The sequence below is a fragment of the Procambarus clarkii genome, chromosome 82 (genome assembly GCF_040958095.1).
Source record: "Procambarus clarkii isolate CNS0578487 chromosome 82, FALCON_Pclarkii_2.0, whole genome shotgun sequence".
In the NCBI taxonomy this organism is placed as follows: domain Eukaryota; kingdom Metazoa; phylum Arthropoda; class Malacostraca; order Decapoda; family Cambaridae; genus Procambarus; species Procambarus clarkii.
The window spans coordinates 22,029,273-22,039,658 of record NC_091231.1 but is presented as its reverse complement, the minus strand read 5'-3'; the positions used below and the strand labels follow the sequence as shown (position 1 = coordinate 22,039,658).

At 48.0% G+C, this 10,386-nt stretch overlaps 1 protein-coding gene across 1 annotated transcript; it reads right to left on the bottom strand.

The window, feature by feature from the left end:
* Positions 1-8,827: 8,827 nt before the first annotated feature.
* Positions 8,828-10,126, bottom strand: LOC138358191 (perilipin-4-like). Its single transcript, XM_069315694.1, has one exon. The coding sequence runs from the start codon at positions 10,124-10,126 to the stop codon at positions 8,828-8,830; it is 1,299 nt and encodes a 432-aa protein (XP_069171795.1).
* Positions 10,127-10,386: the final 260 nt, after the last annotated feature.

Sequence of the window (10,386 nt, the reverse complement as noted above, 5' to 3'; positions counted from 1 at the left end):
GCCTGAACTCCCACCACTCCAGATCCAAGACATTAAGTCCACTCACTCATGAAAACGGCTTTACTAGATCAAAGATCTTGTCATAATCTCTGGGTGATCAACCAAGGCGGACAATTGCCATGAGGTCTGGGGGGACCTGATAGTACTCATACCACTCCTTCCCAGGCATTCAACCCGACCACCTGGGGTACTGACGCCTCTGTTACTCACCATACTGTGAGGGACGATGTTCACTCGGCTGCCACCCGCTTTCCTCATTACTCTGACACTCAGCATAAAGGCCGAGAACATGAGGACAGAGACACTTAATCTCAGATTAAGGTAAAAGGTTGAGGTAAAATATTATCAAATTCTTGTTCAGGATATCATATATATTTAAAAATCTCAGGGTGGGTCATTTAGGTAGAGGTAACGCTTAAGGGATCTCGAGACACATACATGCACGCCCACCCACGTACGTATGCACGCACACAAACGTGCACATGCTAAAACAGACACACACACACACACACACACACGCACACACACACACAAACGTTCAGTCAGGGGAAAAGGCATTAACACCTGGGAACAAGGAATAGGACCTTACTATCCCCCCCTCTTAACCCCCCCCCCCATCTGACCTGATCTGACCTGGCCGCCATCTCCGCCCCCCCCCACCCAAAGTCTCCGGCATCCCCCATACACACACTCTTCCCCTCCCCACTCTCTCCCTCTCCCACTCTCTCTCTCCCACTCACTATCTCTCTCCCACTCTCTCTCTCTCTCTCCCACTATCTCTCTCCCGCTCTCTCTCCCTCTCTTTCCTTCCCCCCTCCCTCTCTGCCCACACACACACACACACACACACACAAACACACACACACATACACACACACACACACACACACATACACACACACACACACCTCCCCCCCTCTCTTCCTCTCCATCCCTCTCCTCTCTCTCTCCCTCCCACCTCTCTCTCCATCTCCTTACCCCCCCCCTCCCCTTCTACTTTCTTCTCACTTCAGTGGTAGGGTCGGATCGCCCCCACCCACCCATTTATCTCTCCCTTTATCACTCCCTTTCTCTCTCTCTCTTTCTCTCTCTCTTCCTCTCTCTCCCTCCCCCATCCCGCTCTGCCCTCCTGACAAATCCTATCACTGCACAACTATAGGAACAGGGGCAAGCATGGCAGCCAGAGGTACCAGGGGAACAGGGAAGAGCCAAGGTGACGAAATGAAGGAAATGTTCGCCCAGTTTCTGGAGGACATCAAGAGTGGGATGCAAGAAATGATGCAGGAAATGAAGAACAAAATAAGCAACCTGAAAAGATAGCTGACAGCAGCAAAGGAGGAGATTAGAGCCCTCAAAGAGAATGGTATCGAGTCTGAGACTCAGAAAACCATCCAGGGAGAAGGTGGTAATAGTTTTTTGGATGAGAATGCCACAATAAAAGCAACATTTGCGGAAATACTAAAAAAAAAACTCTGAAGTAATGACGGCAGTGATGGAGGTGGCCATGAAAGCAGCCACCTTACAGGAGGCGGCACGCTCCACTAGCCAACTGCTGGAAAGGAACAGATCAGTGGTTGCTGTGGGTATTAAAGAGCGGGAAGGGTCTAATAGGACAGAGTGGAATGACAAGGTCAAAGCAGCAGTGATTGAAGTACTAAAGGCACTAGACATGGAAGGGACTGAGCATAGCATTGAGAAGATTTTCAGGCTAGGTTGGTACAACAAAGACCGAGACCGAATGATAAAGATAGTGTTTGCAAACGAAAGCACAAAGGAGAAGATCCTATCAAGGAAGAGCTCACTGAAAAACGTGGGAAAATTAAAAAACGTATTCCTCCAGAGAGACATGACAAGGGAGGAGAGAGCCGGGGCGGCAGAAGCAAGGAAGAGGCGCAGGGCGAGAGGGGAAAACCAGGAAGTCACAGCTCCCAAGACAACACCCCCAGAGGCGAGGGAGGAACCCACAACCAGCTACCCAGTAACACCAGAAGGGAGGACAACCCCGCCTCCTTCCTCTGCATAGAAAACCCCCCTACCCCAAACCCTCCCTACTCCCACTCAAATGTTCAGCCAAATCTCCCTCCCCCCACACCCAATCCCCACCCTTCTACCCCTCCCCTCCTCCCGAGTCCTCCCTCCCCCTTTTCCTTCCCGTCCTCCCTCCCCCCCTTTCCTTCCCGTCCTCCCTCCCCTTTCAGCCCATACCCTCCCTGTCCCTCCCCCTTCACTGGATCCCCTGCCCCTCATCCCAGTATCCTCTGAGACCCTGTTATCCACCTCACAGGTCCTCACACCCATGGAACAGCCTCCCCCACCAGCAGAACACTCACCAAGGAGGCGATTTGAGAAGGGACAGAAGAAAGTGAGCCTCAAAGCGATGTACACTAACATAGATGGAATTACAAATAAAGCAAATGAGCTTGGAGAACGGGTACTAGTGGAAAACCCAGACATAATAGCCCTCACAGAAACAAAGCTCTCGAAAACGATAACAAACGCAGTGTTCCCACAGGACTATTATGTTATGAGGAAAGAGAGGGAAGGAAGAGGTGGGGGTGATGTTGCTCTGCTGGTAAGAAAAGGCTGGGATTTTGAGGAGATGGATATTCAGGGCTGTGAAGGTTTCAGTGAGTACATAGCAGGTACCGTAACAAATGGAGGGAAAACAATTATAGTCGTAGTCATATATAATCCACCACCAAATGACAGAAGACCTAGACAGGAATATAATAGAAACAACATGGCCACCATTAACATAATAGAAAGAGCAGCTTCTGTTGCTAGCAGGAATGGATCTGGACTACTAATTATGCGAGACTTCAACCATGGGAAGATAGATTGGAAGAACAGAGACCCGCATGGAGGACCAGAAACATGGAGAGCTAAGCTGCTGGACGTGGCAACAAGAAACTTTCTAAGCCAGCACATCAAAGAACCAACAAGAATGAGAAGAGAAGATGAACCAGCAATGTTTGATTTGATATTTACCCTAAATGAGTGAGATATAAGGGAAGTTAAGATGGAAGCGCCCTTGGGAATGAGTGACCACAGTGTATTGAACTTTGAGTACCTGGTAGAGCTAGGACTTATCTCCCCCAAAAGGAAGTAGGAATCAAAAGGCTGGCATACCGAAAGGGGAATTATGAACAGATGAGAAGTTTCCTGAGTGAAATACCTTGGGATACAGACCTCAGAGATAAGTCTGTACAGGGTATGATGGACTATGTTACCCAAAAGGTTCAGGAGGCAGTAAACAGGTTCATCCCGGCCCAAAGGGAAAAATCCGAGAAGCAACAGAAGAATCCATGGTATAATAGGGCATGTATGGAAGCGAAGAAACTGAACAAAAGGGCGTGGAGGAACTTCCGGAATAACAGAACACCAGAAAGCAGAGAGAGATACCAGAGAACCAGGAATGAGTACGTCAGGGTGAGAAGAGAAGCAGAGAAAAGTTTTGAAAATGATATAGCAAACAAAGCCAAGACCGAACCAAAGCTACTCCACAGACACATCAGAAGGAAGACAACAGTGAAAGAACAGGTATTGAAACTTCGAACAGGCGAGGACAGGTATACAGAGAATAACAGAGAGGTGTGTGAAGAACTCAACAAGAGGTTCCAGGAGGTCTTCACAATAGAACACGGTGAGGTCACTGTGCTAGGAGAAAGGGAGGTAAACCAGGCGGCCTTGGAAGAGTTCGAAATTACGATAGAGGAGGTCAAGAGACACCTGCTGGATCTGGATGCTAGAAAGGCTATTGGTCCAGATGGGATCTCACCATGGATACTGAAAGAGTGTGCAGATGCACTGTGCTTGCCTCCATAGTGTATAGTAAGTCACTGGAGACGGAAGACCTACCAGAAATATGGAAGACGGCGAATGTGGTCCCAATATACAAAAAGGGAGACAGGCAAGAGGCACTGAACTACAGGCCAGTGTCCATGACTTGTATACCATGCAAGGTGATGGAGAAGATCGTGAGAAAAAACCTGGTAACACATCTGGAGAGAAGGGACTTCGTGACAAATTGCCAACATGGGGTTCAGGGAGGGTAAATCTTGCCCTACAGGCTTGATAGAATTCTACGATCAGGTGACAAAGATTAAGCAAGAAAGAGAGGGCTGGGCAGACTGCATTTTCTTGGATTGTCGGAAAGCCTTTGACACAGTACCGCTTAATAGGCTGGTACATAAGCTGGAGAGACAGGCAGGTGTAGCTGGTAAGGTGCTCCAGTGGATAAGGGAGTATCTAAGCAATGGGAAGCAGAGAGTTACAGTGAGGGGTGAGACCTCCGATTGGCGTGAAGTCACCAGTGGAATTCCACAGGTCTCTGTACTCGGTCCTATCCTGTTTCTGATATATGTAAATTATCTCTCGCAGGGTATCGATTCATTTCTCTCAATATTTGCAGACGATGCTAAAATTAAGAGAAGGATTAAAATAGAAGAGGACTGTTTGAGGCTTCAAGAAGACCTAGACAAGCTGAAGGAATGGTCGAACAAATGGTTGTTAGAGTTTACCCCAACCAAATGTAATGTAATGAAGATAGGTGTAGGGAGCAGGAGGCCAGATACAAGGTATCATCTGGGAGAGGAAATTCTTCAGAAGTCAGAGAAGGAAAAAGACTTGGGGGTTGATATCACAGACCTGTCTCCTGCAGCACATATCAAGCGGATAACATCAGCGGCATATGCCAGGCTGGCCAACATACGATCGGCATTCAGAAACTTGTGTAAAGAATCATTCAGAACTTTGTATACCACATATGTCAGGTCAATCCTGGAGTATGCAACCCCAGCATGGAGTCCATATCTAGTCAAGGATAAGACTAAACTGGAAAAGGTTCAAAGGTTTGCCACCAGACTAGTACCCGAGCTGAGAGGTATGAGCTACGAGGAGAGACTATGGGAATTAAAACTCACTTCGCATGAAGACAGAAGAGTTAGGGGGGACATGATCACCACATTCAAGATTCTGATGGAAATAGTTAAGGTAGATAAAGACAGTCTATTTAACACAAGGGGACATAGGTTGAAACTGAGTGCCCAAATGAGCCACAGAGATATTAGAAAGAACTTTTTTAGTGTCAGAGTGGTTGACAAATGGAATGCATTAGGAAGTGATGTGGTGGAGGCTGACTCCATACACAGATTCAGGTGTAGATATAATAGAGCCCATAAGGCTCAGGAATCTGTACACCTGTTGATTGACGGTTGAGAGGCGGGACCAAAGAGCCAGAGCTCAACCCCCGCAAACACAACTAGGTGAGTACAGACACATATATGTTTGCTGACGATGCCAGAATTATGAAGACTAAAACAGAGGAGGACAGCTTGAGTTTTCAAGAAGACCTGGACAAACTGAAGGAATGGTCAACCAAATGGTTGTTAGAGTTTAACCCAAGCAAATGTAATGTAAAGAAGATAGGTGTAGGAAGCAGGAGACCTGATACAAGGTATCATTTGGGAGATGAAATTCTTCTAGAGTCAGAAAGAGATAAAGACCTGGGGGTTGATATCAAACCAGACCTGTCCCCTGAAGCCCATATCAAGAGGATAACATCAGCGGCATATGCTAGGCTGGCCAACATGAGAACGGCCTTTAGAAACTTTTGTAAGGAATCATTCAGAACTTTGTATACCACATATGTCAGACCAATCCTGGAGTATGCGGCTCCTGCATGGAGTCCATATCTAGTCAAGCATGAGACTAAAAAAGAAAATGTTCAAAGGTTTTCCACCAGACTAGTAACCGAACGGAGGGGTATGAGCTACGAGGAGAGATTACGGGAATTAAACCTCACATCGCTGGAAGACAGAAGAGTTGGGGAGAACATAATCACCACATACAAGATTCTCAAAGGAATTGATAGGGTAGATAAAGACAGGCTATTTAACACAAGGGCTACAGGCACTTGGGGACACACGTGGAAATTGAGTACCCAAGTGAGCCATAGAGATATTAGAAAATACTTTTTAAGTGTCGGTGTATTTAACAAATTGAATGCATTAGGAAGTGATGTGGTGGATACTGACTCCATACACAGCTTCAAGTGTAGATGTGATAGAGTTCAGTAGGCTCAGGAACCTGTAAATCAGTTGATTGAGAGTTGAGAGGCGAGACCAAAGAGTCAAAGCACACAAGCACAACTAGGTGAGTACAACCGCATAACAGGTCTCCTACACTGTGCTCTCACAACATATTAAAAATTTAGAAACTTTGATTTCTCCTCATTTAAATATAAAAAGATGAAATCACTTCTAACGGCAAACTATAGTGACTTCCTTGGCCCATCAAACTGAAACACGTTCCTTAGAGACCCATTACTTGGTTCATTGCCCTCAGAGAACTGAAGAGCCTCCATGATTGACTTCCACAGACACACCAACGGCCCGTCCATCACACTTACTCCAACACTAAACTTCCTCCCTTTTAAGGTGAGGAAGGTCACTGTTAAGGTGGGTCAGGTCTCTTGTCACTGTTAGGGTGAGTCATGTCTCTGGTCACTGTTAAGGTGAGTCATGTCTCTGGTCATTGTTAAGGTGAGCCAGGTCTCTGGTCACTGTTAAGGTGAGTCATGTCTCTGGTCACTGTTAAGGTGAGTCATGTTTCTGGTCACTATTAAGGTGAGTCATGTCACTGTTAAGGTGAGCCACGTCTCTGGTCACTGTTAAGGTGAGTCATGTCTCTGGTCACTGTTAAGGTGAACCGTGTGTCTGGTCACTGTTAAGGTGAACCACGTCTCTGGTCACTGTTAAGGTGAGTCATGTCTTTGGTCACTGTTAAGGTGAACCGTGTCTCTGGTCACTGTTAAGGTGAACCGTGTCTCTGGTCACTGTTAAGGTGAGTCATGTTTTGGTCACTGTTAAGGTGAGTCATGTCTCTGGTCACTGTTAAGGTGAGCCACGTCTCTGGTCACTGTTAAGGTGAGTCATGTCTCTGGTCACTGTTAAGGTGAACCGTGTCTCTGGTCACTATTAAGGTGAGTCATGTCTCTGGTCACTGTTAAGGTGAGTCATGTCTCTGGTCACTGTTAAGGTGAGTCATGTCTCTGGTCAATGTTAGGGTGAGTCATGTCTCTGATCACTGTTAAGGTGAGTCATGTCTCTGGTCACTGTTAAGGTGAGTCATGGCTCAGGTCACTGTTAAGGTGAGTCATGTCTCTGGTCAATGTTAAGGTGAGTCATGTCTCTGGTCACTGATAAGGTGAGTCATGTCTCTGGTCACTGTTAAGGTGAGCCACGTCTCTAGTCACTGTTAAAGTGAACCGTGTCTCTGGTCACTGTTAAGGTTAACCGTGTCTCTGATCACTATTAAGTTGAGTCATGTCTCTAGTCACTGTTAAGGTGAGTCAGGTCTCTGTTAAGGTGAGTCATGTCTCTGGTCACTGTTAAGGTGAGTCATGTCTCTGGTCACTGTTAAGGTGAGTCATATCTCTGGTCACTGTTAAGGTGAGTCAGGTCTCTGGTAAGGTGAGTCATGTCTCTGGTCACTGTTACAGTGAACCGTGTCTCTGGTCATTATTAAGGTGAGTCATGTCTGGTCAAATATGTCAAGCATAATGTTCCGTCGACTGCTCCTGATCCTGGACATAATGCTCCGCGGACTGCTCCTGATTCTAGACATAATGCTCTGCTGACTGCTTTGATGCTGGACATAATGCTCCACCGACTGCTCCTGATGCTGGACTTAATGCACCGCCGACCTCTTTTGATGCTGGACATAATGCTTCACCGACCGCTCCTGATGCTGGACTTAAAGCTCCACAGACTGTTATTGATGCTGGACATAATGCTTCGCCGACCGCTCCTGATGCTGGACATAATGCTCCGCCGACCGCTCCTGATGCTAAACACAATGTTTCCAGACCGCTCATGATGCTGGACATAATGCTCCGCCGACCGCTCCTGATGCTAAACACAATGTTTCCAGACCGCTCATGATGCTGGACATAATGCTCCGTCAACCGCTCCTGATGCTGGACACAATGGCCCGCCATCGCTCCTGATGCTGAACATATTGATCCGCGGACCGCTCCTGATGCTGGACATAATGGTCCATCGACCGCTCCTGATTCTGGACATAATGCCCCAACGACCACTCCTGATGCTGGACTTAATGCTCCGTCGACTGCTCCTGATGCTGGACATAATGCTCCATCGACCATTCCTGATGCTGGACTTAATGCTCAGCTGACTGCTCCTGATACTGGACTTAATGCTCTGCCGACTGCTCTTGATGCTGGACATAATGCTCCATCGACCACTCTTGATGCTCGACTTAATGCTCAGCTGACTGCTCCTGATACTGGACATAATGCTCTGCCGCCCGCTCATGATGCTGGACTAATGGACATCGACTGCTCTTGATTCTGGACATAATGCTCCGCCGACCTCTCCTAATGCTGGACATTATTTTTGCCGACCGCTACTAATGCTGGACAAATTACTCCGATAAGCACTCCTGATACTGGACATAATGCTCCGACGACCGATCCTGATACTGGACATAATGTTCCGCCGCCCGCTCCTAATGCTGGACATAATTCTCCGCCGACCGCTCCTGATACTGGACATAATGCTCCGACGACCGATCCTGACGCTGGACATAATGCTCTGCTGACCACTTCTAATGCTGGACATAATGCTCCGCCGACATAATACTTCTGATGCCTGACATAATGGTCCGCCATTGCTCTTGATGCTGGACATAATGCTCCGCGGACTGCTACTGATGCTGGACTAATGGTCCATCGACCACTCTTGATTCTGGACATAATGCTCCACCGACCGCTTCTAATGCTGGACATTATTCTCGCTGACCGCTACTAATGCTGGACAAAATACTCCGATAAGCACTCGTGATACTGGACATAATGCTCCGCCGACCGATCCTGATGCTGGACATAATGCTCCACTGACCACTTATGATGCTGGATATAATGCTCCACTAACCACTCCAGATGCTGGACATTATTCTTGCTGACCGTTCTAAATGCTGGACATAATGCTCCACTGACCGCTCCTGATGCTGGACATAATGCTCCGCTGACCACTCCTGATGCTGGACATAATGCTCCGCCGACCGTTCCTGATGCTGGACATAATGGTCCACCGCCCGCTCCTAATGCTGGACTTAATGGCCCGCCGACCGCTCCTGATGCTAGACATAATGCTCCACCGACCGCTCCTGATGTTGTACATAATGCTCCATGGACTGTTACTGATGCTGAACATAATGCTCCGCCGATCATTCCTGATACTGGACATAATGCTCCGCTGACCACTCTTGATGCTGGACATAATGGTCCGCCGACCGCTCTTGATGCTGGACATAATGCTCCACCAACCTCTCCTGATGCTGGACTTAATACTTCGCCGACCTTTCTTGATGCTGGACATAATGCTCCACAGAACACTCCTGATGCTAAACATAATGCTTCGCAGAACGCTCCTGGTGCTGGACATAATGCTCCGCCGACTGCTCTTGATGCTGGACATAATGCTCCGCCGACCGCTTTTGATGCTGGACATAATGCTCCACCGACCGCTCCTGATGCTGGACATAATGCTTCGCCGACCGCTTCTGATGCTGGACATAATGCTTCGCCGACTGCTCCTGATGCTGGACTTAATACTTCGCCGACCTTTCTTGATGCTGGACATAATGTTCCGCAGACCACTCCTAATGCTAGACATAATGCTTCGCAGAACGCTCCTGGTGCTGGACATAATGCTCCGCTGACTTCTGTTGATGCTGGACATAATGCTCCATTGACCGCTCCTGATGCTGGACTTAATGCACCGCCAACCGCTTTTGATGCTGGACATATTGCTCCATTGACCGCTCCTGATGCTGGACTTAATGCACCGCCAACCGCTTTTGATGCTGGACATATTGCTCCATTGACCGCTCTTGATGCTGGACATAATGCACCGCGGACCGTTCCAGATGCTTGGAATAATGCTTCCCCGACCACTTCTGATGCTGGACATAATACTCCACGACCATTCCTGATGCTGGACTTAATGGTCCACCAACCGCTCCTGATGCTGGACATAATGCTCCACTGACCGCTCCAGATGCTGGACATAATGCTCCGAAGACCGCTCTTGATGCTGGACATAATGGTCCGCCGCCCGTTCCTAATGGTGGACTAAAATGCTTCTCCGACCGTTTCTGATGCTGGACATAATGGTCCACCGACCGCTCTTGATGATGGACATAATGTTCCCCCGACCGCTCCTAATGCTGGACATAATGCTCCATTGACTGCTACTGATGCAGGACATAATGCTCCACCGACCACTCCTGATGCTGGACTTAATGCTCCGCCGACCGCTCCTGATGCTGGACATAATGTACCGGAGACCGCTCCTGATGCTG

Coding starts and splice junctions, on each gene's coding strand:
- LOC138358191 (XM_069315694.1), bottom strand. CDS start 10,126: ATGTCCAGCATCAAGAGCGGTCTTCGGAGCATTATGTCCAGCATCTGG.